Source organism: Anticarsia gemmatalis, chromosome 1 (genome assembly GCF_050436995.1).
Source record: "Anticarsia gemmatalis isolate Benzon Research Colony breed Stoneville strain chromosome 1, ilAntGemm2 primary, whole genome shotgun sequence".
NCBI lineage: Eukaryota > Metazoa > Arthropoda > Insecta > Lepidoptera > Erebidae > Anticarsia > Anticarsia gemmatalis.
The window spans coordinates 2,257,205-2,285,051 of NC_134745.1; the positions used below are offsets into that span (position 1 = coordinate 2,257,205).

The following is a 27,847-nucleotide window of genomic DNA, read 5'->3' on the forward strand; positions in this document are numbered from 1 at the left end:
CGAAAATTTTATAATCTGACTAAAATAGTTTCACATCATTATTCTAATTAGATAACACTTTGTCAAATTGAAAATTTAAAAAGACAAGAGCCGAATAAATTTTAGGTTTCGTTTCCTAGCTTGAAAATCGATCTAATTTTATAAGCAAAACTCACGTCATTTCTAACTACCTTCCACCAAGAAATATCGTGTCTAGAGTATCTTTATCATTTAGGGTCCGTTTCTAGGTCTACATCTACCGCGGTGACCTCAGGCAAAGAAATTTTCTATAAAATTCAATATAACGTACAAGGCGATCTTACGTAGGTTTAATAAAATAGGCTTTTAGAAAGTTGCCCCTCGAGCGCTCACAATAAATGGGTCGCCACAATTTAATACGTCAGGATCATAGCTTATATATAAAACTATAAGATTACAAGTAAATCGTGACCGAATTAACCAATAAAACATAAGTTTTCTAATATCGATCGGTTCTTGGTGTCAGTCTGCGATAGAATTAAAGCAGCGTTGAACTTACCTACGGATGTGTCGCCACACCGTACACTATATTTTTCTTTAGTTTAGTCCTCCTCAATCTCAATAAAGTTTAGCACTCAAAAACAACTGCACAACGCACAATTCAAAATTGCCGATTTTTTTTTTGTTTTTATTCCAAAGCAAATCACAGAAACAAGTTGCGAAAACGAAAAAAGTCTAAGATGGCGCCACAATGCAAATGTTCTAATGACATTAGAAAACGTGTTGCCAACGTAAAAAAAAAATTGTTGGTATTATTTTAAGATTCATATAAATGGTAGGTTGTGCAATGTAAAATTTTTGAACCCCACTTCGCTCTTTCAATGCAAAAGGGCCACAACTCAAAAAAAAAAGAAAATCGTTTTATTGCGAAAATTACACCTGAACCGACTATATTTTATAGTAAAAAAAAAACCCCCATCATTTTTGCTTATATTATGGCTGCACTGACTTACTGCCCTTTTTGCATTAGCTCACTTTGACGAGTAATGTCAGTGCAAAACAGCCACTTTGTGAGTTGCGCCCGGAGATTCAACGCAAATGCTCGTCAGTTGCATGAAAAAGTGCCACAATCCAAGATATGTCTGTGTTGGGTGCAAAATTTCAAGTTAATGTGATTATATTTTACAATACAAAACTGCCATATTTTGGAAAACGTCCTTTTTGCATTCTAACTATAGTATTTGTTACCATATTTTGTAATACAAAAGTGCCATATTTCTGAAAACGACCGTTTTGCATTCAAACACTAGTATTTGTTATTATATTTTGTAATATAACAGTAGCATATTTTGAAATACGTCCCTTTTGCATTAAATTATTGTGGAATAAATAATCATTTTTAGCGTGCTAGAATGGGAAGGCCAGAAATATGACGTTTTGGTATGATAAAAATTTTAGTTTTCGTTACAATTTTAAAAATAAAATAATACATTTTGATGCAGGCAAAGTAAAGAGGCACCCTTTCCTTTCAAATTCCTCTTTCAGGGGCAAGATCCGACCAGTCCATTTCAAATGCGTCTAGGTCATCCCGCCATCTCCATTTAAGTCTCCCGCGTCTGCTATGACTATCTTCTGGCATCCAGTTGGTAGATATGCGGGTCCACCTTTCCGAATGCATATGTATAATGTGGCCGGCTCAGTTCCATTTCAGCTAGGCGGTCTTCTCCCTTACATCGGCTATGCGAGTTTGGGAGCGCAGTATAGAATTTCGGACGTGATCTGTTCTTTTGACGCATAATATACTATGCTCCATCGCTCTCTGGCTCTTTCTGGTTTCCCGTAAGGGACCATGTTTGGGCAGCATAGATAAGGACGGGTAGTAGGTATTAACATGTCGACGAGCTTTCACTTCAGTGACAGTGGAAGGTTACCCTTCATTAGCTCTTTCCTGGACCAGGATCTCTTTCAGGCACTTGTGACACGTTTGTCCAACTCTTTGTCCCGTCGGTTGTTAAAAGAGGTTATCTGGCCCTAGCAAGTGTACTCGTCGACATAGTCTATGACGTGCCCGTCTACCTCGACCCTACGTTTTGTGTTGTTGGTCATAACCTGGGTTTTTGTACGGTTCTTACTCAGTCCAATCTGAAGGTTTGCCGTGCTCAGATCTTTGAGCATTGATTCGAGTTCCGATGCCGAAAAAGAGAAGAGGACTATGTCATCTACAAAACAATGGTTTGTTAACTGTATACCACTTACAACTATGCTTTTGATTGCCATAACACCGCCAGGCTCCTGAAAATTTCTCTGAGGGTGCTGGTAAATAATTTGGGAGATAGCGGGTCTCCCTGTTTCACGCTTCTTTGGATTTGGAATGATATTGTTGTCTATCGCTTTGATGAGTTTGATGTATGAAGGTTCGATTCTACATAGTATCTTTAAGTAGGACTTGGATGGAGTGATGATTCTATGGCGGAATGAGTAATGCTGTCAAAAGCTTTGGAATAATCCACGAATGCTAAATATAAAGGCTAATAAAACTCAAAAACCTTTTCTATTATCTTATTTCTTTAATACTCCTGCTGCACTCAGTCTACTCGTCACGTTACCCATTGATTGATGATAATGATTGATGTTTAATTTTACTAAATAATGAAAGTTACGCACAAAGTTGATCTCAATAATTTTACTTACTCAATAAAAAGTTAAGATTTTTTTAATTTAGATTGTTTAATACAATGTTTTCCTGGTCTATTCAGTTATGGTTTTACTTAGTAATTATTATTAAACTTTTTGATACGGTTTTTTACCAAAAAAGTACAATTAACCATTTTTATTTGTAAAACTGTGTTTAATTTTTGACATATTTCTCATAATATTGGTTCAAATTTTGAATGCAAAAGGGACTTATATGCTTTTTTCTCTTAATAGGTAACAGCTATTACAAAGTTTATTTTGTAGATAGATAGAGCTAAAAAATACGCATCTAATGATATATTAACATCTTATATTTAATAAATAAATATATGAAATGTTATAAAAAAACAGTTTCAAAAATTTGTTTTGGCTCTCCTGTAAAATTTATAGATTTCGATTTGTGGCCCTTTTGTATTCAAGGAGCGACTTATTCTAAAAAGTGTATGATAATAACCCAGGTTGTGCTGACCCTCTCTTAGCTCGAAACTAGAGATAAATAAAAAGCAAATAAAATTGCGAAAAATAATAATAGTGGTCTAAGATTGCTATTTCATCGACGTAGCAAAATTTATCATCACAGCATATTATTGGTCTTAATGCATCTAAATGAATATAGGTGTGAAAATAAAATCACAAAAATTTTATAAAAATAGAATGTAATAAAATGCCTCCAAAAATGCACAATATTTGACTTATTATCGAAAACATCACAATGATATATTTGTATATCTTAATGATCAATTTAACTATAATATTTGCACATATCATTAGTCTTTCAAATTGAGCAAGTACACACTTACACTAAGTAAATGATAATTCTTAAACTATTATTTTATCTTAAATCTACTTACAGGCAATACAAATGCTTATTTAAAACTAAAATAGCTAGATTCTTGAACTGATACAATAATTTAATCCTAATTTAAAGAGAAATAAATATGATTTTAGAACAATTCCATTTTACTCTTAGAGTCACAATTTATATAAGTTTATGAATAAAATTCCTGTAGCGACTTATTCGTCAACTCGGCCGCAATAAACTCGTCCGCGCGGTCGAGTTGGGAAGATTTAAATCTACCTATAATTTCATTGTGCATCTCGACCGTAGGAACATTCACTATGCGGTCGAGTCGACCCGGCAAATTTTTGTGATTTTTTTTATTCGTCATCTCGACCGAGTACAAAATGTACATTCGGGTAGAAAATGTTTAAGGCATATCATGGAAAGATTTATTTTGTTAGGCAAATTAAAATGCGTGCTGTGCTAACATAACGATCGTAGATGTTTCATTACAATCACCGTTTAGTTTTGTAAAATGTAGCATTTTTATCCTGATTAGTTAAAATAGTTTTCTCTGTCTCGCAAAATAGTTTTGTCTTTCTTTCGCAACTTTGAATTTTTTTTGGAGGAAAGAAATGAAGTAATAATCAACTGAGCTATGCCAGATTATAGTTTATATCTAAGCTTCAATTATTTTGGCTTATATAATCTTATAGAGTACGCTATTGTTTCGAAAAAAAAAAATCTTTTTATCTGTCCTTAATTAAAATTTTAAGTTATTAACAAAGTACCTATACCTCATAAGAAAAGCATCTGTCTAATATTTTATATACATATATATAGATTATCATTTGATAAAAATATACACAAAATTGTAATATAAAATAATAAAAAAATAAACTTTATTTATTTGTTTATTTATTTAGTTAAGTGTTTTTAAAAGGTTAGCACCAGCGCCAGCGGTGTAAAATAGTTACAAATAATTTTTAATTGATCTGTGATTTTTAAAATGTTCTCTGATTTCTAAAATGATTTGTGTGATATTATAAACAGTAGTGTTAATTTGTTCAAGTAATTTGTAAGTCAAATACTTTAATAATTATTGTACATGTTGTTGATATCTACCGATTGTTGATTCCTATTAGACTAAGCATTTTTATATTGATGTTGATTATGTTGATTTTTCAGAAATATACATGTTCTAATTGAATCGGATTTTTATTTTACCCATAGAAGAACAAAAATTAAATTAAAAACGAAACACTTTTGTTGATCACTGTACAATAATGCCTCATATTTTCAATGTCGGTCGAGTTGACGAATACAAGATACGAAAAAATAGCTTCATCAACTCGACCACGTGGTTCGGCCGAGATGCACAATAAAAAAATAGTTAATGTTTAAACTTCCCGACTCGACCTCGCGGACGAGTTTATTGCGGCCGAGTTGACGAATAAGTCCCTGTAGCAATTTATCATCCTCAGTTTTATAATGCTAAGGTATAATTCTCAGTATCTAACTTAGCAACTTCGCAATAATTACATAACAGACAAAGAAAGTAAGCTATCTTTATCAATTTATCTACCATGATAGTAAAATGGATCAGTGAGATCAATTTTACAGGTATTATCAAATATGTAATCTTAACGAGATTACCTTAAGTTGCTATGAAAGTAAATACGTGACGTAATGCGAATTATAGAGAGCTAAATCCTTCAATCAGGCGGCAAGCATAAGCATAGTATGAACAGTAATTATTATTTCGCATTAGAGCTCTTACAATATTTTACTCGGTGCAAACACTCTTCAGAATTTACCCACTATATCCTATCTAGGATTAGAGATCTTATGTTAAGCTATTCTATTATTCCAATTATTGTTTTTTTGGAATAATATGTTTCGTGGCCCAGAGTACAGACCCCTTATATGACAGTAGGTTTGAACTTAATTTCATGGGACTATAGCACATACAGCATAGAAAAAAAGCCATCGAAACATGAGTGTATTTCACACACTGCATTAATATCTCAACTGGTGTCATGTAAGAGACGTTTGCCGTGAAGACTCTAGTCGCAATAAGCTACCATAAATTATAATAGCGAATGCACTAGTGGCTGTCTGATTGCTAGAGGCCTTATTATCAATGAGCCTTTATAGATAACATTACAAAATCACTCATGCAAAGTCCACGCCGGTATCTAATAAATCCCTGATAAGTACGGTAGCCTTTCGAGGCAAGATACGTAGAATATGTCCAAGGTACAACAGGTGTTTCGGTACTGATGCTTCGAAGTAGTTCCGTCGGACACTCTCCAGGATTGACTTTGCAGCTTGACTTGGAGTTAAAGTGCCGAAATAGCTGGGTATTCTGGAAATGCGAAAATAGAAATGTTAAATAGAAAATGTTCTGGTAGACATTTAAATAGTTATTTTGTCTACAGCAATACGTAATAATATTGCAAATTTTGATTTGACCTTCTTTGAGTAAGACTTGAAGATTAACCTAATGAAAAGAAAAATTTGGAATTCGCCAAACTTTCACCTGTGTTACTTTAAAAGTATAGAATCTAGATTTTATTGTTTTTGCCAGGGTTAATTTAATTTTTGTACTACATCAGGACACTTTTGGAATGACAAAAGAAGCATTAATTTCACATATTTGGTACATAATCAATTAGTATAAAAAAATCGAAGATGGTGCTAGTTCTAGTGTATTAAGTTCTTTTAAACTAGGTTGTAAGCTTGAACATGCACCTATTCCTTTTAAAACTAAGTTAAGTAAGTATATAAAGAACTACTATACTAACCTCAGTCTCAAATCATTCTCATCACTAACAATGAAAGGATAAATATGGGTCAATGTGACATGCACTCCATCAATCTTGTTCACTCTCAGGTCTTCCATCAAAGACTCAGCAAGACCCTGGACAGCAAACTGGGCGACACTCAGAGGCATCTGGTCTTTAATGTAACTAAGACCAGCTACTGAGGTCAAGGCTACGATATGACCACGGTTCTTAGCTTTCATTGCGGGCAGGAAGTGGTCGATGAGCTGGAAATATAAATATAGTTTTGTTATTATCTGTTTAAAAATATAAATGTTATCTTTGTTTACTCTGTGATGTACTGTCGAAAAAAGTGTGGCCTTGTGACCTATTTATTTTAATAATACATGTGTTTAATATAAATATGTACTGGTAGAAACAATTACTCAAAAAGTAAAAAAAAAATATTTATATTGTTCATTACAATTTTCAACAGATAGGTTTGTTATAGATAGATATGCTAAGACAGGTCTAATGAATAGAAAGGTTTGTTTTAAAGACTATGCTATAGCTGAAAAAGAAGTATAAAGAGAGAAAACTATAGGATAATGCAGAATAAACACTTACCCAGAAGTAAGAAGTCAAAGTGAGGTCTAAAGTATCATGAATATCCAAAGGAGGCTGTGTTAACAATGACCTAGGGCTAGGTATACCGCAGCAATAAAAGATCATGCTGACAAAACCCAAGTCCTTTTTAACTTGAGCAGCTAACGCTTGGACATTTTCTTTCCTTGTGACGTCGCAAGTGTAGACTGCAGCTGAACCTCCTTTCTTTTTGATGAATTCTACTGTGTCTTCATTGGATCTGCTGTTTTTGTCTACACATAGGACTATTGCACCTAGATCTGCTAGTTGTATTGCTATTTCACGACCCACTCCTCTGCCTGAACCGATGACCTGAAAAGTTGGAATATGTTAATTAGTAGTGCTATATTTTCTTCATAGAATTATGACTATGTTCACTTGCTATAAAAATTGCAAAGTATTCATTCATATTCTTCATGTAACAGATGAATAACCAACCTTTAACCAGCTTAATAAATGTGCCATCTACCTTTTAGAAGGTGGATTCAATTCTTGACTTGATTATGTTTACTTTATTTGATGAATTTGGATTAGATAGCTGAACATGTATCAGAAATTGTTGTCAATATTTCTAGTATGAATATGGTTTTTTTTCAAAGTAAATTATTTAAAATAGTTACACTTACCATAGCAGTTTCCAATCTCACAGACTTCAGTGGAGGTGGTTTAAACAGTTCATAAGCTGCCTGCAGAACCGCACACATTGCATTGAACACCACCCATGCAATGTCCACCAGTAGAATGCACAGTGAGTACACTCTAAGCAACATTTTGATCGGAAATAATATATTCAAAACTAGTCCTATTAAACTGTTCAATAACTTTGCTTCCTGAAAAGAGAAAATAATACTGTATTAAAAAAATATAAGTAGGTAACATGAAGTTCTAATAATATTTTAAGTATGCATAAATAATAGAATAAAATAAACATTATAAATATGTTTTATAGTAAAAAATGTATTGCAATTTATAAATATAAATAAAAGCCTCTTACCATTTAAAACGATCACAAGCCAATGGCCTTAGTGACTTAATATAAATGTAGGTAGGTGTCAGCAATTATTGTAAACAATGTAAACTTAGCACCAACTCGTGCGTTCACGCGTGATAACTATAGGGCAACAGTAGCGCCTAATTCAGTAGAAACTTATTACAACTACTTCAACAAGATAGTAAACGGAACTAAATGAAATTCAGTATAAATATTGAATATGATAAGTTGTGTCATAATTAATTGATAATAAGCGGTACTAGATAAATGTTATACATACGTAACGATAAGAATCAAGTCACAAAAATGCTTGGCTTGCTTGACAACAACTTTGCGATGCGGTCTTTGCTCTAACAGCTGATGATTAGGTAGATTGGTAGTTTTGGTAGAATTCACTAATGTCATACTGCCTTCAAAACAATTACAAAGCTAATAAACAAAGGATAACTATTTATATGAATTATAATATATTTTAAAGAGATTTTTATGACACTACAATAGTTATTGTGTTTTTTTTTCTGCTATGCGTAGACTAGTCTAGTCAATAAAAATTCTCAAAAAAATATTAGTACAAATAAAAAAAATAAGTAGAGATCATTTATGTATACGTTCTGAATTCAGTGAACATATTACTATACCGTGTAATAAAACCTACTTCAGAACATAAGTCATATGTTATGTCATAATTATGAGAATTATGAAAGTGGTTGGAGTGAAATAATATCTTGATCGTTTTATATGATAGTGTTTACAAAAGGAAAAGTCACAAAATAAAACCTTGGATAAAATTAAATCGTTCAGGAATAAAAGGAACGATTTTGAGTGACATTGACATTTGTTTACTATCGATTTGCTGTCAATGTCAGTCACACAAATATTTTGAGACTGAAATAAATAGTTAATAAATCCCCACCTGAGCCGAAATCAATATTGGGCATATAGTTTTTAAACCAACAACTAAACAATCTCGATAAAAGCAGTTCCATCATGGCTTTTGTATACCAAGGGGACCCGGAATTAGAATCTAAGTCAAAAAAAGGTGTGGACGATATGACAATAAAACTATTTGTAGTAGAAACGATGTTTAAACATATGTTTATGTTACAGCTGCGGAGCGTATATCAGAGAACATGCATATAGTAGCGAATGAGCCATCGTTAGCGTTATATAGACTTCAGGAACACGTAAGAAAAGCTTTGCCACCAATGGTTGAAAGACGGGTGGAAGTTACTAAGTTACAACATGAGTTACAAGGAAGGTGTTACGATGTAGAATATGCACTAAGGTCAGTACTAACAAAGTACTTATTTAGATGCTTTAATTTAATTTTAGCAATGATCTACTGTAGCAATTATTATGTTTCAGCAAATTAGTAGGTATTCTTTATTAACAAAAGTTGTATCATGTTTGTGTAATGTGATCACTATACAACTATTATATCTGAGAAACATTCCTGAAATCATTCCTTGCGCTATCAATGTATTCCAACAAATTTATCAAAAAACTTCAAAACGCTATAATTTGGTTTATTTATGCTTTATTTTTTGTACATTCCAGTGCAGTAAAATCAATGGACGGAGCAGCAACCAGCTTTAAGAACATACAAGAAATGCTGAAGCAATCAATATTTTTAAAACAACAGTTAAAATATGAAGAAGCTAGGAGAAATAAAAAAGATTCTAATTCAGTTTACAAACGTCTCTCTGCTCACATTGTTCTTGACCTTCCTGATCTGTCTGAGTTCTCTATGGTTAGGGAAACTACTAATAGAATAGAGAATATGATGGCACAGGCAAGAGGCTCATCTGCCGAGCTTCACAGGTCTCATACAACCTTACATTAAAAAAGTACAATGCAACTTTTTATGCATTCCATATGTAGGGGTATGAATATTAATCATAATTGTTTATTGGGATGCTTCTCACAATATTATTAACTCACTAAACATTATAGTTTCAGTGAAGTATAGGATTTTACTGTAGCAGTATTAATTTTACAAACAAAATCAATACAATAACATAATTAATTTAATGTTGAATGAAAAGCATAAGATCTCTAAAATTAATCTCTACTAGTATTCTAGTATGTAATCTAGTCAAACAAGTGTAAGATGGTTTTAATCTTATGAATAATAAAATAATCATTTAGAGCAAGTTTCATACTTTCATAATGGTTTGGTTTACATGGATTGGTCATTTAAATTAACAATATTTTACAGTTAGCATTACATTCAAATTGTTGTTTAACAAAAAGCTTCATGTACCTATATTGTCAATATTTTAATATTTAAAACTTTTTATCTGGAACGAATGTAAACTATTTATTTTTATCATTTAATATACATAAACAGTGGCACAATTTGTTAAAAAAATTTGTTTTTTTTAAATTATTCGTAGCCAAATATATTGCCAGGATTTTTTTTCTATTGCAACTCATGGAGAAAATGAAATAAACCGCGAAAAGCGTGTATAAATATGCGTTTTCTTTGCTATTTAAATGTAATGCTGACTGTAAAGGCTTGCTTTTGTCGGTGTGCTAACAATGTAATATAAGCTTTAACAGTATTAATATACATATAACAGTAACACATCACATTTTTTTATTATTAACCTTACTAACATGGGTATATCACTTCGTTGTCGCTAGCTTTTGTTGCCTTGTTATTAGGTACAACGCTTGGCTATCGGGCAAAGGTTTCAAGAATTGATTTCAGAGGTACAGGAGATCTATACGAACCGTCTCTATATGCTGCCACAACAAAGATTTACGCGAGACGCTAGAACATTGTTTTTCAGCGACCCGGACGCGATAAAGGCAATTCGTGACTCGTTTTAGGAGCTCGGCGGGCTACGGGTACGGGCGGTACGGGGATACGGGCGGTCTGTTTGTCATCATAGTATTTAATCAAATTTTTGATTGAGAAACACGATTTATACTAAAACCAGTGATCACTTTTGGTAGAGTATCGTCATTAAAAGTTAAACCATGTGTCTCGATGAATACTTCTGAAAAATCGACCTTACAACGCTTTTTCCCTTTTGTCCAAAAAGTGTATTGAGATAGTGTAACAGGTTTTGATAACAATTGAGACAAATAAGTAAGTAGGTACGTTGCTTTTCTAATTTAATTTATTACCAAAAACATCAAGAAAATACTAAATAATAAACATTGCATTTAAGGCAAACTAAAGATTACCTAATTAGCACATCGTTAGACTTTTTAACTTAATAGATAAAGCAACAACATAACACTATCTTAAAAATAAACAAACGTATTCGAGATTCTTATTCATCAATATAACTAAAACTAAAGCCACCAATTATTATATTATTCTTCAAACTGCAGACCAAGATTCAGCAGGTAGGTTTGATTCTAATACTTAACAGACCTTACATTAAATTATTTTTATCATAGGTTACCCTAATAATAATACCTAAATAGACACTAGTGTATTTAATTATTTATATGGACGCCCGAAGTTCTTGGCTGCGACGGTTGAGGATCACCACTATGAAATATAACAGACCAGGGCAGGTTGTTCAAAGTAGTTATATTGTACTTCTTTTCCATAGGAATCAATCTATCCAAGTCTTCCTGTTTTGGCTCTATTTTAGGCTTTGTAGTTAGTACTTTTTCAGCCCATCTCCAAGTGAAAAATCCAGTGGCTGGAGTATGTCCTTTCTCCCCTCCAACCATAGAGTTGAAGACAAAATCTACGGATATTGCTGTTACTATGTAGGAGTACACCACGCGGTTTTTTGCTTGTAAACGTTCCATCTTTTGGAATAGTTGGTTCCAGTTGAGATTGTCGTGTATTTGTATGTTCACTAACACCTGGATAAAATATTATTTAATTTTAATGATAGAATAGACGCCAGACGGTTCTCTAAAAGAAGTTAAGATAAAGTAGGCGTTTCGTCGCTTCAAATTGTCATGTTCCATGTCCACATGAAAAATAAAAATTGTGTGCTGAAAGTTAGCTTAGTAAGCTCTACAAGACAAGCGAAATGACTATAGCACCTAGTCATAAATGACAAAAACATTCGCTCCCATACTTGGTCTATAGTCAACTATCGGTTGAATTTGGGAATTTCCTCCTTAATGATAAATAATCTTTACACATCCTAGCAAAATCCAATTCATGAAACTTATCCTAAACGCTACTCTACTATTTTCAATTCATACCTCAGACACATCATTGACAACGAAATTCTCGAAGTATTTAGCGAACATTTTTTCGACATCCACCTCATCTTTGAGATGAACTACGACGGTATATCCTTCGTTACCATAACGTTCTACAAGCGTGTCTATAGTATCCACATCGTATATGGCACCGTCTCTCATGAACGCCACTCGTCTGGTTGCTGGCATGTGGCTTTCTATACTGTGGAATAAAAAATAAATAACTTTACATTTCACCATCAGTCAACATTCTAAATAGTCTATAAGCTGCAACATAGAAACAAAAATTTACAAAAGTTGTTTATAGTGGTATGATGCACTTTGCACTTAGTGTTAAGGTTTTAACAAAGTGCTTGTTTCCATTAACTTGACAATACTAACTATGAAAAAAAGATTTTTTTGCCTGTAAACCAGTTAAAATCAGTTTCACAAGCTACAAACAATCATTAAATAATCCCTTAATCCTACTCTCACAATCATCGCAAATTTTTTTCGTATATTTTCAACCTGATGCACTTTCACATACAAACGTTAGTCTACATCCTTCACTTGTTATAAAACTCATCAACTAACTCGCTAGCAGCAATCAGAACAGCATGACCCTTCTTCCTCAGATGGTACAGTATCTGGTACATAGCTCTCCTGACAGAGAACTTCTGCCACGCGGTGACTTCATCCACGATGATGACAGGGGGCGCCACTACCACAGCAGTTGCGAAGTGCACGCGAGTCAGCTCTTCCTGCATCAGCTCGTAGATACGCTTGTTGGCGACTTTCGTTAGATCTGATTGAGAAATGTCAATGTAGGAAGGTAGTTTTCTGTAGTTATGTCTATACTTTCATATACTTATTTCTTTTGAAATGTAAATGCCTGGCTGTCGGTAACAGTTTCTTGTTGAAACAATTATCACGCAAACCATCAGATTTTTATAAAAAATCGTTTGGAAATAGACGAAGAGTGGAGAGAAAGACATTAATTTTACGTCTAGCAACGCGAGAAAAACTTAAAATGTCTATTAGCTAGCTAAAAGAGGGTATCAATCTTGTCTAAGTATACCTAGTGCTGTCAGAAGATCTTGAGTCTCTTGCTTGGCATAAGACAAGGGCTCCCCACGCAACACCGCGATCATTAGCAAGGCATCAGCTACCGTCATCCACGACGGCAGCAACTGGTGCTCGCAACTTAGAGACACGTTGCGACTGTACTGTAATATGTAAGTTTCTACGATAATACTGATAAATGATTGACCTACACAGGTACTTAGATAGCTTTTTAGAGGTACCGAACCAGTTAAGAACACATTATGGAGTTAAAAACACTCTTAGAATCATAGTTCAGAATAAACTTCAACGTTGTTGGTTACACGTAGTGAAAAGCGGGAAAAAAATATCAAGAATCAAATAACAAGAGTCTAGTTACACATTGAATACAAATACATTGACTATGGACTAGTCTACTACAATTTCTTACCTGCAAAACTTAACAAAACCCATCAAAAAGTAGGTCTTAATTTACCATATTCGGATTGCTAGTCAGCTTCCATTTGGACATAGTCCAGGCGCTGCCATCGCACGGCAGTTTGTATCCAGCCAATATTTCACAAAGCCTCAGTCTACCGTGGCGCTTCAGTCCCGCAATACCTAGGGCTTCACCCCGCCCCAAGCCTAAATACACCCCTCGCACTTTGTACACACCACCTTCCCTTTGCGATACGTTCATAGCAAAGAGGTATTCGCCAAACGTGTCCATTGATACACTTTCTGCGAATTAAATAAGATAAAAAAAAGACAGGATTAGCTAAGGATATGCCAGATATGCGAAAAATAATCTTTAGGTTGGTCTTGTATGTATGTCTTTGGCAGTTTCGATTAATTTGTTTAAAGACAACAAGTGGCATTTCTGAAAAGCAGTAAACTGTTGACGAGGAAGTAAAAAGAGTCTCCATCCTGAGGCCATAAAACTAATATCATCGTGGATCAAACATATTTGGTTCGGGACTGTCCTACCATCGGTTTCTGAGGTACATTTAGCTGTTGTTTATTTAATCAATTGCGTTTAATTTCATGAAAAACAGTTTAATAATTAATTAGATAAACTACCGCTAAATGTGTCTCAGAAACCAGGCACTATAGTCCTGGTTAAAAAAGTTAGTTTTGTGTATAATAGAATACGGGGATTAACGCGAACACGCATTTTACCTTAAAATGCCTAACGTTTCGGCGCAGGTTGCGCTCCCGTATTCTATTATACATTAAACATGCAACGCGAGAGTTTTAAATTTTAGTTTGTTTTGGTTAGAAAGTCACTATGTACTTACGATTATTAGGATGTTCGACAGATTTTCTCTTGTCAGTAACATCCTTCCGTTCCCTCTCTATACCAGCCATCAGTGACACATTGGGCAAAATACTATCTTTGTCGTACAATTTTCGTGAAAGGCCTTTCCATATGATAGCAAAGATTTTATATTCGACAAGGAGTAAGATTGCAATGAAGAATACTGCTGCGGCAAACATTGCCGTGATTTCTGTGAGAATGCCGGGATTGTAGGTCATGTAATCCTTCTTCTTGAAACAATCTTGAAGAACTCCGCATCTTTCTGAATTATTACAGAAGAATACTTGCATCATTTACAAAGCAGTAGAAGAAGAATGTAGTGGAATAGAAGATATCAGAATCTAATATACTTTCGATTTGTACATAGGTACCTACATATTCGTGATTATTTTCCATAACATGTTCTTGTTTGGAAAATAATCGTTTGAAGGGTTAGCTATGGTGGGATTCAGTTGTCAATTGGCTGTAACCGTCTACCTATACAACCTTTTTCTACAAAGTCGTATAATCGTCTTCAGAATGTGTAGCTAATTTTGTTTTAGTAGCCTCGCATCAGTAATTTTAGTCTCCGTGTTACAAAAACGCTGAGAAAATTATCTGTACATTATTGATACGATATCATCCCTATACATAAATATTCGTGACAGAGGTAACTTACCACAACATTTATGCATTTTATTCGCCGGGCAGAGATTTTGCGAATGGAATATTATACACTCGGTATTGTAAAGAAATATCTGTTTGATCTTTACGTAAGCGTATGCCATATTGAATTGTGGAGACAGCTTCATGATGTTCAAGGCGTAAGAGAGGATGTTTCCGTAGAGCAGTGCCGCTATTATTGTTGTTTCACCTAAGAGCAGGATGAAAGTTAGTTAAACATATACCTAATACTCAAGATAAACAAGCCCAAATTAAGAGTTCTGCGCTCATGATGGCAGTGAGAAGCTTTAAAATCCATACCAATTGAAAGATTGAGATCTTCCAATTTCATAGTGAAACTATCTACTACATTACATTTCAATTAACATTCTACGCGTCAGTAAATGAATTTTAAGGAAACTTACCAAAAATAGTATTTACGATGATGAAAGACATTGTATTGAGAGCGACTCTTGGACCCAAACTGAAAAGATAAGCTTGTGGCACACACCCCACTCCGTAAAGGAACAGCATCATTGGAAGAACCCCTGAAAAAAATGTATCTGTAGCTTTTCACAATTCCAGTAAATTACAGATAAATCATTATATTTTTGGAACATCTCATATCTCATACAATATAGGTAATCTCATTTGTAGATGGGTAATTTTGTCGAAGAAGTTGTCATAATACTTGAAATATGGGCATTTCAATTCGTCTATTAATATTACTCTGAATTTCATTCGTGCAGAGAAAGGAAAGTGGAAATAATTAGGAATAATTAAAGGCACTCACACAAATCAAAATACTGGAAATGTGACTCTGGTATGATAATGTACATGATGGCAACCATCATCAGGCTCATGAACCCTACGAGCAGCCAGAAGAACAGCAGATCGCAGATGTACAGTGTCAACCAGTAAAGAGCTGGAGAGAAGTCCATGGAGTATTTCTGCAAGACGTAAAAAGGGGTTTTTTCACCACTATCTGCTGTCGATAACCAAGCTAAAAAAAATATTGAAAAAAAAGTAGAATGTTTCATTCTCATATACATCCCAATTCTAACCCTGAGAATGGGCCTCTCTTTGTGTAAGACAACTACTATTCGACCATATGGCTATATCATTTAGGTTTTATTTTAAGGTTGTCTAAGCATTATGAACTTACTTGCACATGTCTGATAAGGCCGTATTCCAAAGAAGGTATGTGAATGATGTGAGAAATAGTCATTATTAGAAGAACTTGAAGAAAAAGTGGAGGCTGCGCCAAGTCTTTCATCCACTGTAAAATGGTTTGAATGATAACTCAGTTTGTTGTGACGACAGATAATCGTGCAGATTAAAATATTGTGGCTACTAGCATGTAAAAATAGACGAGTTCATATTGGTATTATAGGTAACTATACCAACAACAATAGCAACATGTTAACATACGAAATAATAAGCAAGTCGCGGGCAAGAACTAATTTTTCTTTAAATTATTTTGCTAGTCGAACATAAAAGCTTCTCAATCAGTTAAGTATCATCTATTGGCTTCTTACCGGAGAAAGATCCAAAACGAGAGGGTCGTCGATGACTTTGATGGTAGCGTCAAGTTGTCCAGTATAATATCTGATGAGTGACGTGTACACGCGTGCTAGTGACCTGGCAGCAGCGCCCTGGTCTTCGTGGAGAGGACTGTGTAGGGCATCGATCTAGAAATTATTAAAATTATAAGCAAAAATAACTGTAGCAGTAAGAGATATATAAATATTAACGCTTCAGTTTTATTTAGAAAAATCTGGACTGCATACCAAACAAGTTACTTTAAACAAAAATAGTCGATACAGTTTGGCATTTACTTTGATAGTATTATTTTCATTGGACGACACGCTCATTCCGTAGGCATGCAAGTAGACATACTGTTGAGGCGAGTCTATAGCTCGTGTCACTAAGTATTCTAGTACACTCTGTAAAAAAAAGCGATAAACGACCTTCGATAAAATAAGTTCTTGAACAATGATTGAACCCAGATTTTTAACTACATATCTCCTTGCTGGATTTAATTTTTACATTTAAGCGCGTAAACGTTAAAGATATACTTTTGTATCTCTAAAATTAGTTAGTATGGATTGATGAATTACCTCTGTGTGCGGTAAACCAATGTAATAAATATTATCTACTTCTTCTTTAGAAGCGTTTGTTTCAGACATTACGTACCTGAAATAGGACTCAGTTGGTTAGCAAAGATTTGATGTGGGATTAATTTCATAACAGTGCAAATATACTAACGCTTCAGAAATACCCATAGCTGCTGAGGAATTGTCGGAACGCACAACCAAAATAGTTTTCTTTCCCAAAGATTCGACCGTTAGTACCTGGAAAAATTATTTGTATATTAAAGTTAAGTTTTATCATAAGGAGAGCAATACTATTTTGATTTTGTTACTTACTTCCCCCATCAATATATTTTTTGCTGTGGTTACACTCAGGTCCATATTTAAAACGATTGAAGCGAGAGACATGCCTAATAGAAGGCCGGCTACCAATGCACATAAGAACTGTAATAGATCATAGTTATAAATTATATTGATTTTGCTAAAGAAGAAGCATTGACATCAAACGATAAAAAACTGCTACTGATAGTAATAAGACTCATCATCATCATTGGCCTATTTCCATCTATTGCAGATGATTCAGGTGGCGCCAGATAGAGGAATATTTGATAATAAAATAAGACTACTATGAAGTTTAATGCACAGAACTCAATTTTACTCTATCGACTCGACGTGACTGCGAAATCGAGTAACTATGCTATGAGATGATGGCCAACTTCTCGTCAGAGTTTTGTTTGTTTGCTCGTGTTTGAGAAAATTATCACGTACTACTGTATGGTGTTTCATTGAACAAGTCCAACAACTTAGTAGAGAGTCTAAGTAAGCACGATATTTGACTGTTTCACAGGCTAGTACAAGCATATCAAAAGTTCTTCGACCTCATTATCTTGTACTAGATAAGGTCTATTTATCCTTACCGTCATAAGCAGAGCGAACTTGTGTTGTAAATGGAAGGAGATGAACTTCCAAGCAATTTGTTTAAAGTGCAAATTGAAGGTGAATTTTGGACGCTTCCATTTGTCTTTTTCTAGAACATGTAACATTATAATATGTTATTTGTGCAGTTGAGAGAATAGTTAGAAAATGTGTATCTATCTGCCTAGGGAAGAGATTTAAAATGGCCGTTTTATTTGTCGTGTTACAATCTGAATGTGAATAATATCACCTGCTAATCGCCTCAATGCTCCTGCTCTGCCTACATCAGCTAATCTATGATGATCCTCGTACAGTAAGGCTCTTGATTCATTTATGGCTCTGAAAACATTATTTAAACTTAAATTAAGTATTAGTTAAACCCTTGCGTATTTTTTTTCGAATACCGAACTGCTGTGTCTATATTTTACAAACCTAATTGAGCGCTAACTAAATAACTAGCTGGTTTTAATTCAAATACATTTATGTGGTTGCATTTACTGCTAAAGCATCAGACAAATTCTTTTTTAAGCATTACAAGTATCATTCCTTATTAAAGCATCGAATATTCAGCCAGCAATTAGACAGTAATGGGTTAAAAAATGAATACAAACATAATATGGTAATCTTTAACGACTTAAGGAATAACCTTTTAGCAACCTCCATAGAATCCGGCACACTGATGCTCATGGAAGAAGTGAGACCGTACTTGGACGCATTCTCAGTTAAATCTTTGACCAGGTCCGCTACCGGTGCGGTCGGTATGGCTGGCACTCGCAGTATGATCAAGGAGCCGAGGTTGGCCCGGACTGTGGCGCCGGCGGCGTGAGCTCGCTCCAGTAACTCCTCGTTAGGACTGTCTACACTGTCTGTTCTGAGGGTCAAACGGACCCTGTATTCTCGCCCTATAATTGACGTTCAAGAATATATGTATAGATTCAGATAATAATATTGATTGGAGAAAGGCTACGCTGGTGAAATTTTAAATAATGTCTTTTGGGACACGGTACAACGACTTGCGGTATGCATGCAACTTGCAACAAACAGACAACTTGCAAGCAAAGAAAAAAAACGGTTGATATTTTCGTAATTCTTTAGGACTCTATTAACATTAATATGGTTGGGCATAGAAGTTATTCTAAGAACAAGTATCTTACCATATCTGAAAAACATATAAGCTGGAGTGCCACCAAAGACCAAAATGGTGCTATCAAACACAAATATACGATCTGCATATTCGAGATCTAAACTTGGAAAGTTTAAACCTATAATTGTCTTGTATTTTCTAAATCTCTGCAAAGCAAAAGGAAAAATGACTTAAGCCTAAATAGATTTAATAAACCACTGGCCATCGAACAAAGTTACCATAATTTTATCCTTAATAACGTTTTGATATGCAGGCTTATCTTTGAGCATGGGAATCATTATTATCTGTAACAATAAACATAACATTCATATATTTTTTAACATTTTAAGTGTCAATAATAACACACACTATTACTCTTTATCACATACATCCATACATACATGAAGGTATCTTTAGGCAAAGATGTAGTACACCCACACTTACGCTTTCGCTTTTTATAACACCAGTCCCATATCAGTAATGGCAATAGGCTCCTCCCTTACTACAAGAGGCTCTATTGCCAATAAGTACCATACAGCGTATTCGTCACATGCTCTTTGTTAAAATAAATCTAAACCTACATACCCTAGGTTCCAGTAACACAGCGAGTGCCCAACACAGCTGAGCTCTGTAGTAATCGTCCAGATCACCGACGCGAGCGTGACGGACACTTTCAAGATCGCACTCCTTCAGCAACTGGCGGTATCTGATGAGACTGTACTCTATGATGCCCGTCGTGTGCTCGTACCATAGGCAAATCTGGACAATCGCAACTCTTTATGTAATAGATTGGAAATTAGAGAGGCTGTCGAAATGACTGCATATAGAAAAAAAAATGTTGAGAATTAAATTGAAAATATTGCATTTTCAGCTATACCTAATGCAAGTTATTAATAACAATTAATCTGACTTAAGATGACAAAATTGAGTAAAGAGCTTGTTATTTTAAACAAGTGCGAATTAGTATTTTCTCTGTTTTGTTTTTTGCAACGAATTTCTTAATAGCATTGTTTTACTCGATCGTAACTAGTTAGTAATCGTTATCGTGAAAGTAATTGAATAAAAAAGTCACATGTTAAAGGTATAAAACAAGTGCCATTTTCGAAATTCCCTACCCTAATAAGCCAAAGTCTTACCATGGAATACACATTGAAATGTTCCTGTACAGTGAGGTCATCTATCAGAGTTTCAGAGCGATGACAATATCCGATCATATACAACTTGTTCAGCGGCGAAGAAGTAGAAGATATTAATTCACCTAGCACTCGAATCTCACCACTGTCTGCTACTGTCAAACCTGTGAAAATAGACCGAGGTAAGTATAGTATGCACCCGTTAATGTCATAAAAAATCCGAGGAACTATTTCATAGGTAATAGGTTATCCTCGGACAACATATAAGCTTTACTCATACCGAAAGAGCCTATCTGAAGGATAACAGCAAAAGTATGAAAGCGACTGTTAAAATTTAAGTGACCCTTATTCAGAAGTAGTGAAACAATAGGGCTGCATATAGTTTTAAAGTGCTGCGCAGAAAGTGTACGCAATAAATACGCGTGACGTAAGCTATGAGTGCATAATAATATGGCGGAATTGAAATACGCTGTTGTCGATCTTTCATTCCGCCACACGCACTGACGATGACTGTAAAAGCTCGCTAAATATTTGACAAAACATAGCAATGAAATAAAATAGTTGGAATCAAGCCTTTTTGTTTAAGCAACAGGATAAAATATGTTTATTATTCCTACCTGTGATTAGATCGTCAACTGTATCGATGGTATGCTCTTGTATTTTCTCCGTGAAGAAAATTGTATACTCTCCGCGGTAACAATCGAAAGTGAGGTTCTTCACTGCTGAGACACCCATTATATCCTACAAAAAATATATATTTTTTGATATCATTATAAGAATGTTACTTTGTCGGAACTTAGTCCCTGCTAACCCCGAGAACTATATCGTAAATAATCCATTTTCTTACCGATGCCCATAATAGGCAGCGGGCTTAAAGAAGTATGATTTTAATCAAAAGGAAGAAGAAATACTGTCATTTAATCGGAGGAGTAACTAGGAAGTGTTTCCAAAAAATGTATTAATTATACCTTACACACATCTCGGAAGCTTATAGCTTTTGCTAAGAACTCGTCGACTTCTTGAAGTTTCCCTTGTTCAGTGCGAGACGGACTCACCACCCTATGTAACACGTCTTGAGTCTGAAAAAAGCATTTATTTTGTAGTCCTTAACTCCGTATGCTAAATATGTATAACTATAGATTTGGCCCCATACAGGGCGTATCGGTATGATTTAATACCCTCATGACACATGAGTATTTAGAAAAAAATCTACCTTCTACTGATTCCAAATTTTGTTTTCTAAGGGTGCTCCTTACACCGCAAATGTAAGCTATCGTCATTTAATTTTTTTTATTTAGTATAAAAATCTTACCCCTTCTTCAGCCTGTTTGAAGATAATCGACTTCCACGAGACCTGTCCACCGATGGCTCGATTACCTCCGATAGTTCGTTGCAACATCATAAGAATACCAAAGTATATCCCTATCAGCAGCGCCCAAGATGCTATCATGTAAATCAAATTGCCTCCAGGTGTCGCCCCTAAAAAATATTTAATTAATGTGTTAGTACCACTGCCCGGCAATCGTCTTCTCTCGGAATGAGAGAGGAGTTAAACCTTGAGTATACCATGTTCTAAAGTACTCTCAGGCATAGAAGGTTACATTACGATATTTTCCTTCATCTTTAGAAAGTGACAATACTGTACATTTTTGTCAATCCATTATTTCCTACTGCTGGGCAAGGGTCTGCTCCTAAACGAGGGAGGGTTAGACCTTGAGATCACCTCGCTGTCCAAGTATGCGTTAAGGACATACATAATTATAAAAATTTGCTTAAAGGCATAAACCACCTTAAAAATCTTTAGTAAAAGATTTTCTGAAATATGTTCCGTGGTTACCTGCATATAAATTATACATATAAATCACCTATCTCGTATGTGCCCGCATCAATCCTAGCTGTTATGCTTTTACTTCTGAAAATAAATCTTACTTACTTCCAGTAGACAGTAGAGCGAACTCATTAAAAGCGTTTATTAGTCCGAGAGGCGGTAACACCACGTGTAATAGTAGTGTCAGTCCGATATGCATAGTGTCGTATTGATGATGAACCAATAGCTTGGCGAGGTACGTCATAAGCAGAGTGAATAGCGTTGTCCATATGCATGCGATACGAGCTGCAAATATGCAAAACAGTTTAAAAGTTATTATGTTATAGCTGACGAGTGCAAATTCGTCTATCTGGAGGTCAGAAAGATAGGTGTTGTGTATTTTAATTGATTCTCCAGTCTCTACCTACCCCTTTGGGAAAGAGGCGTAATTTTACTTATGTATGTACCTATGTATTAATTAACTTAACGAGGCCGTAGAACTAGATTATTTACTGTCCAGCTTTCAACTGGTTGGATTGTCAACTAAATATTAGTCAACGTTTCCTTATTATCCAAATAAATTGTGCTAAAGCATTACGATCTCAAACATTGTTAAAGAAAATAAAGAAAGATAAGTATATTTGCATAATACTAACCTCTGCTATGAAACATAGCCATGATCAGCGCTAGCATGGTCATAACAGACATATAAGCCAGTACTATGAGCAGCGCATGCAGGAGATGTATCCATCTGAACACCAGGATTATGGTGATGGCGCCAAGAAGACAGACAGGCATGGCAGTCATGTATGCGAAGGCGAGCCAGTGGAAGTACATCGATGGGTAGCTTACGTTCCGTACTCGTAATGCTCGCTGAAATGGAGTAATGTATACGTTTATCATAGAGGCTTTGAAAATACATTTGCAGTATCAAAAGGCGTCGCGTTCAATAATATGAAAATGTTAAATAAGTACTGATAAAAGAACAAAATAATGAATGTTTTGAAATAGAATTTGGTACAAAGCCTTCCCGTTAAAAGTAACCTCTAGTCCATCGATTTGCAATTATTTATATAACTAGTTTTATGTTTTTCTAACCTACGATGCCTACACTATGGGCCCTGACCGAATGGTCTTTGTCCAGCATTATACCTTAAACATATTCCGAGTTTCATAGACAACAAGGGCCTCGGTTTCCAGAATAGCAGGGAGAAATGCCAAAGTGAAACACAACAGGATGAAACCAATTGCTTTTCTCACTCGATTCTGCTGCATCAACGGCGATTCTGGCATCGATACTAAGTTGACCTGCGAATTTAACTAGAGTTATTGTTATTGACTAATAGTTAGGTTTGGCAACCATTAATGAATGGCATAATGAACGATTATTAAAAGATGAAACAAGACATCAAAACTTAAGACTGATAATAAAAATGATCCAAGTAAATGAATGTTTTTTTAACATAGGTATGTTTTCCAAAAGATAAGCTTTATCACGTAAGGAATGAGAAATTCGTGTAAATGTACATCGCCGAAATAGCTCAGTTGGGAGAGCGTTAGACTGAAGATCTAAAGGTCCCCGGTTCAATCCCGGGTTTCGGCAGACCAGAATTTTTTGTTTCCAAAAATCAAGGCAAGTTATCCGTTGCTGTTTCCTATAAATTATAATTATTATGTAATTGATCCCCAGTATTGGGCCAAAAGTTATAACGTTAAATGTATCTGTATTTACTTTTATTCCTTGCTTTCTGACGGTCGGAACATCTAATTGATGATGCATCGGGCTTAGCTTATTTGGTATGGTCTTCGCATTTATGCATCACCGGTTTAATTAATGAGCTTAAACGTTAAATATATCATTGTATTTGTCTGTTCTAACGTTACGCGACCGATAATACGCGACGCAACTTCCTTCAAAGTACAACTTTTAGAGTGAATAAGAACTTACATTGTAATCCACCTCGGTAGCACTAGCGTGTTTGACGATAGCTTGGCTAATAGCAACCTGGACAGCAAGGAAGCCGGCTCGGAGGTGAGGGTTGGGCACCGAATGAGCCACCGAGCTGGTCATGTACCGAGCTCTCTCCGTACTGCGGATGCTGAACTCCCATCTGTTGTCTTTCTGTATAAACCAGGTTTAACTACGTAAGTCCATAGATATGATGAATGCAGAAGTCCGTCTGTATTTTCTTTATCAGAATTGCTGTTGTTTAGCGGGTACTTTTACAAACATACGTGACGACCGTTCAAACACAGTTTGTTCGCTATGCTGTTTGGAAAAACCACTGAATCGATTTACCATGAAATTGGGAACCCAATATTCCATATAGTATACAGAATATGTTCTGTTGTAAAATGGGAATCATCTCCCTAGGGTTCTGGCTTTTGTGGGTATTAATTTTATTGCACTAAACTATTTTTTTTCTCTTCGTCTAATAACGTCACAGTCACACTACAGAAAAATATGCAATATACCTACATATTTTGGTAACATTATCACCAATATTGTGAAAACAATATTATTATGTAATCTGAATGCACTTAATAGCAAGAGATAACGTTTTTTTTTATCGAATATGGCTTGTTATTTAAATATGCAACTCATAGCCGAAATAGCTCAGTTGGGAGAGCGTTAGACTGAAGATCTAAAGGTCCCCGGTTCAATCCCGGGTTTCGGCAGAAACTTTACTTTTTAACCGAATTAAAAAAATGAAGACGGTCCTAAATTTGCCTGTATTTAGTATGATGGTTACCTCAAAACTTTTTTTAATGAACCGATTTTTATGGCTTTCTATGTTAACGCATTTATTTCAGACTTTTAGTATTTGAGATAGTCATTTTGTATACACTGGTGTTGGTCACATTTGTTTAAAGAAATGCTTTTCTTTGCAGTCTTTTTTGTAAGAATAATTATTGTTGGCATTGACAAAATAAGCAAAAAAGAATGTATGCCGAAACCCGGGATTGAACCGGGGACCTTTAGATCTTCAGTCTAACGCTCTCCCAACTGAGCTATTTCGGCTACTGTCCGTAATGGTAAAGTAAAGCAACCCTTAGTGAAGATAATAATTTTAATTAAATTTATTTCACTTACTTTCAGTTAACTGCAAGTTAAACATATTATACAACTTCGTGTAAGAATGTAAAAGCCGAAATAGCTCAGTTGGGAGAGCGTTAGACTGAAGATCTAAAGGTCCCCGGTTCAATCCCGGGTTTCGGCAAACTTTCTTTTTAAAGCCCAAGACCTTATAATACAGTTTTTTGTTAATTACGGGTGTCGCGTATTTAAAGAAGACTCCACACTTGTATTTTATACTGTGTTTAATTTTCTGATCGGAATAACATGAGGTTGTATTCCAGATAAAAAATACATATTTTCTTATTAATTTCTTTGTTGGTCTTTGGTCTTTGTGTGCAGCATGGGGAAATGTCCGGATTTTATGAACATATTTTAGGTGGCAAGAAAAGCTCCTAAATGTAATCTAACGTTAGTGGGCGAAAGGCTTAATTCCTTTTATTATTATAGTATCAATGTAATACATGACGAAGTTGATTACAGTGATTGAATAAAAAACTAACCTTCGAGTTCCATATGACCCAGATAATAGGACTATTGATGGGAGTTCCGAGTGACTTGTTGTACAATATCCTGTTTAAAGCCTTCTCTGTTTGAGCGTGCATTATTGCTGCAAAATAATATTATCCTGTAAGAGTTACTTTCATACTAAAAGATCATAACTATCATTCTGCAGTGGACTTGATATTCTTGACGCTATCCGACTCCCGGGGCCATTTCTTACCACTATGGACTGCTGGCAATCAATACATTGTTTGAAAATATGTGTTTCAAAAAATAATTAAGGGATTTTAAATGATCCAAAAACACGCTACTAGGTTGATTTGAGTACCTATATGAAATTGCGCCACAGAATATAAAGACTTGTCTGATAAACTTAAAAGATGAGTGCCTAAAGCATAAAAATTTAAACAAATATTTGCCGAAACCCGGGATTGAACCGGGGACCTTTAGATCTTCAGTCTAACGCTCTCCCAACTGAGCTATTTCGGCTGATATCTGTACTGGTCAAGTTAACAACCACTTTATACGAGCATACCTTCTTCAAGTTACTACATGCATGTCTGCATAGCTTATATCACTTTTTCTGTACAATGACAAGTAGTAATCTTAACTAATTGGGTTACTACATTGGTCATAAAACCAACAGCCGAAATAGCTCAGAGCGTTAGACTGAAGATCTAAAGGTCCCCGGTTCAATCCCGGGTTTCGGCAGAAATGCTTTTTTGACACCAAGACACATTTTACAAGGAGATATCCTAAACCTTTAATGACAATAGAATCGCTGCTAGGCTTCGTATACGAGTACATTTGACCTTAGCTTCCGAAACAGCGTTACTAGCCGGATAATCGTTGTGCAATATTTTACTTAGAACTCTGTAGACATGGAACAGAAATACTTAAATTATGTGTAGGCATTTAAACATGAAATGTTTGGACATTTGGAGAAAACAGCTATCCAGCTGGAAAAAGAAAATTCTTCAAGGCAGTAAAAGCCCTGTAATCTATAACTATCCAAATCAATTCAGCATTGCATTCGTCCGTTAGAAGGACAGTTACTTTTCGGTATAAAAAATAGTTTTTATAACTTACTAGTGCCCAATAACTCAGCAGCATGTTCCATAACAGAGACATAAGGTTCATCATTAGGAGCATATCCCAGCATAGTCTTCAAGCGTAGAGATGACAATATGTCTTTAGTATTAAGAGGCGGCTCGGGTGCATCTTGTAGTGGCGTCAGGAATACCGGCTTGGCTATTAAGATGGCTATCAAGAATAGGATCGCACCAAGCACCGTTTCTACGACTAGAAGTCGCCAGCGACGTCTGAAAAAATTACTTGACTATTTTAGGTGTGAAGACAGAAATTGAAAATGGAATACATTAGAGAGTACTTTTCTTTAAACAAATTGCATTACAATTAGATTTTGACCGCGACTTCGTCCGCCTGAAAAGATTTCCCGATGTAAAAGTATCCTAGGTGTTCTTTCTTTATGTGTAGCACAATTCTTTTCGTAGTTTTTGCGTGAGAGGGTAACAAATATACACACTAACGCAATACTATGTACAACACCGAAACGGCAACTTTGTAATGTACTACAACATAATCTTTATGCTCGTTGCCTAATATATTATCTACTTAGACTACAAAAGGAAAAACTCTTACTGTCTCTGTAAATACGCCTTCCATATCAATATAGCGGTGTGCCTCTGAAATTTCCCGTGATGAGGTTTCTTACCAATTATACGCTCAGGTTGCTTAGTTATCGCAACCCCCACTGAAACAATAGTTTTTGATTAAATAATAATTTGGTAAACTTGAAACAGTTTAAATATCATTTATGTTGGACGGAACGCTTGGCAAATAGTGACTTGAAAAGAAAGTGGAATGCTCTTTTCCCACTAAAAGAACTCTGAAACTGATTAATATAAAAACACAGAAAAATCAAAATAACACATATTAGTATACACGTGTATAATAATATGTTTACAAAAAAGTGGGAGACCTTTGCTCAGCAGTGGGGCGCTAGAAAAGTATAAAAGAAAAACAAACTGTTGAGTTAAAAAAATAAAATATGTAAACAAATGTAAGTAAAGTGAGTATAAAAAAAACTATAAAAAATAAAAATAAAGCATTCCCACCTGCTTGGGACGTATACGATTGTAGAGAGCCAACGCGTTTGGTCAACATTGTAATGACT

General features: G+C 35.0%; 4 protein-coding genes and 5 non-coding genes across 15 annotated transcripts in view; 4 read left to right on the forward strand and 5 right to left on the reverse strand.

Moving 5' to 3' along the window:
- The window catches only part of LOC142987420 (uncharacterized), a 199,714-nt gene extending 199,004 nt beyond the window's left edge, over positions 1-710 (reverse strand). For all 6 annotated transcript variants that reach the window (XM_076136190.1, XM_076136217.1, XM_076136200.1 and 3 more), the window contains exon 1: positions 518-710. The gene's annotated coding sequence lies outside the window, so the exon portion shown is untranslated. The remainder of the gene's footprint in view (positions 1-517) is intronic.
- Positions 711-3,291: 2,581 nt separating this feature from the next.
- LOC142987477 (epidermal retinol dehydrogenase 2-like) lies at positions 3,292-8,217 on the reverse strand. 2 transcript variants are annotated; one of them, XM_076136287.1, is made up of 5 exons: positions 8,115-8,217; positions 7,470-7,673; positions 6,826-7,155; positions 6,241-6,485; positions 3,292-5,801 (listed from the first exon to the last, which is right to left on the reverse strand). In XM_076136287.1, exons 2-5 carry the CDS (start codon positions 7,611-7,613, stop codon positions 5,609-5,611), a joined length of 912 nt encoding a protein of 303 aa, XP_075992402.1. In that variant the 5' UTR covers positions 7,614-7,673; positions 8,115-8,217; the 3' UTR covers positions 3,292-5,608. The 2 variants fall into 2 exon arrangements, with proteins under 2 accessions (XP_075992402.1, XP_075992394.1); XM_076136279.1 differs by having other exon boundaries at positions 7,838-8,204.
- Positions 8,218-8,693: 476 nt separating this feature from the next.
- On the forward strand, positions 8,694-10,621 carry LOC142979545 (BLOC-1-related complex subunit 8 homolog). The gene is made up of 3 exons (XM_076124928.1): positions 8,694-8,873; positions 8,942-9,119; positions 9,392-10,621. The coding sequence occupies exons 1-3, from the start codon at positions 8,822-8,824 to the stop codon at positions 9,675-9,677; spliced, it is 516 nt and encodes a 171-aa protein (XP_075981043.1). The 5' UTR covers positions 8,694-8,821; the 3' UTR covers positions 9,678-10,621.
- A 475-nt stretch (positions 10,622-11,096) lies between these two features.
- LOC142977736 (ABC transporter A family member 5-like) lies at positions 11,097-27,837 on the reverse strand. The gene is made up of 33 exons (XM_076121846.1): positions 27,789-27,837; positions 27,313-27,424; positions 26,740-26,972; positions 25,650-25,756; positions 24,019-24,192; positions 23,223-23,378; positions 22,727-22,943; positions 22,197-22,376; positions 21,576-21,742; positions 21,232-21,342; positions 20,881-21,004; positions 20,267-20,427; positions 19,716-19,889; positions 19,370-19,435; positions 19,162-19,297; positions 18,654-18,909; positions 18,258-18,346; positions 18,010-18,119; positions 17,429-17,536; positions 17,268-17,353; positions 17,120-17,195; positions 16,838-16,945; positions 16,538-16,690; positions 16,165-16,278; positions 15,793-15,949; positions 15,425-15,547; positions 15,016-15,210; positions 14,338-14,619; positions 13,536-13,780; positions 13,077-13,224; positions 12,593-12,803; positions 12,020-12,221; positions 11,097-11,668 (listed from the first exon to the last, which is right to left on the reverse strand). Exons 1-33 carry the CDS (start codon positions 27,835-27,837, stop codon positions 11,288-11,290), a joined length of 5,211 nt encoding a protein of 1,736 aa, XP_075977961.1. The 3' UTR covers positions 11,097-11,287.
- On the forward strand, positions 23,601-23,673 carry TRNAF-GAA (transfer RNA phenylalanine (anticodon GAA)). Its single transcript has one exon. It is a non-coding gene; the product is annotated as a tRNA-Phe (tRNA).
- Positions 24,677-24,749, forward strand: TRNAF-GAA (transfer RNA phenylalanine (anticodon GAA)). Its single transcript has one exon. It is a non-coding gene; the product is annotated as a tRNA-Phe (tRNA).
- TRNAF-GAA (transfer RNA phenylalanine (anticodon GAA)) lies at positions 25,020-25,092 on the reverse strand. Its single transcript has one exon. It is a non-coding gene; the product is annotated as a tRNA-Phe (tRNA).
- On the forward strand, positions 25,219-25,291 carry TRNAF-GAA (transfer RNA phenylalanine (anticodon GAA)). Its single transcript has one exon. It is a non-coding gene; the product is annotated as a tRNA-Phe (tRNA).
- On the reverse strand, positions 26,067-26,139 carry TRNAF-GAA (transfer RNA phenylalanine (anticodon GAA)). The gene has a single exon. It is a non-coding gene; the product is annotated as a tRNA-Phe (tRNA).
- Positions 27,838-27,847: the final 10 nt, after the last annotated feature.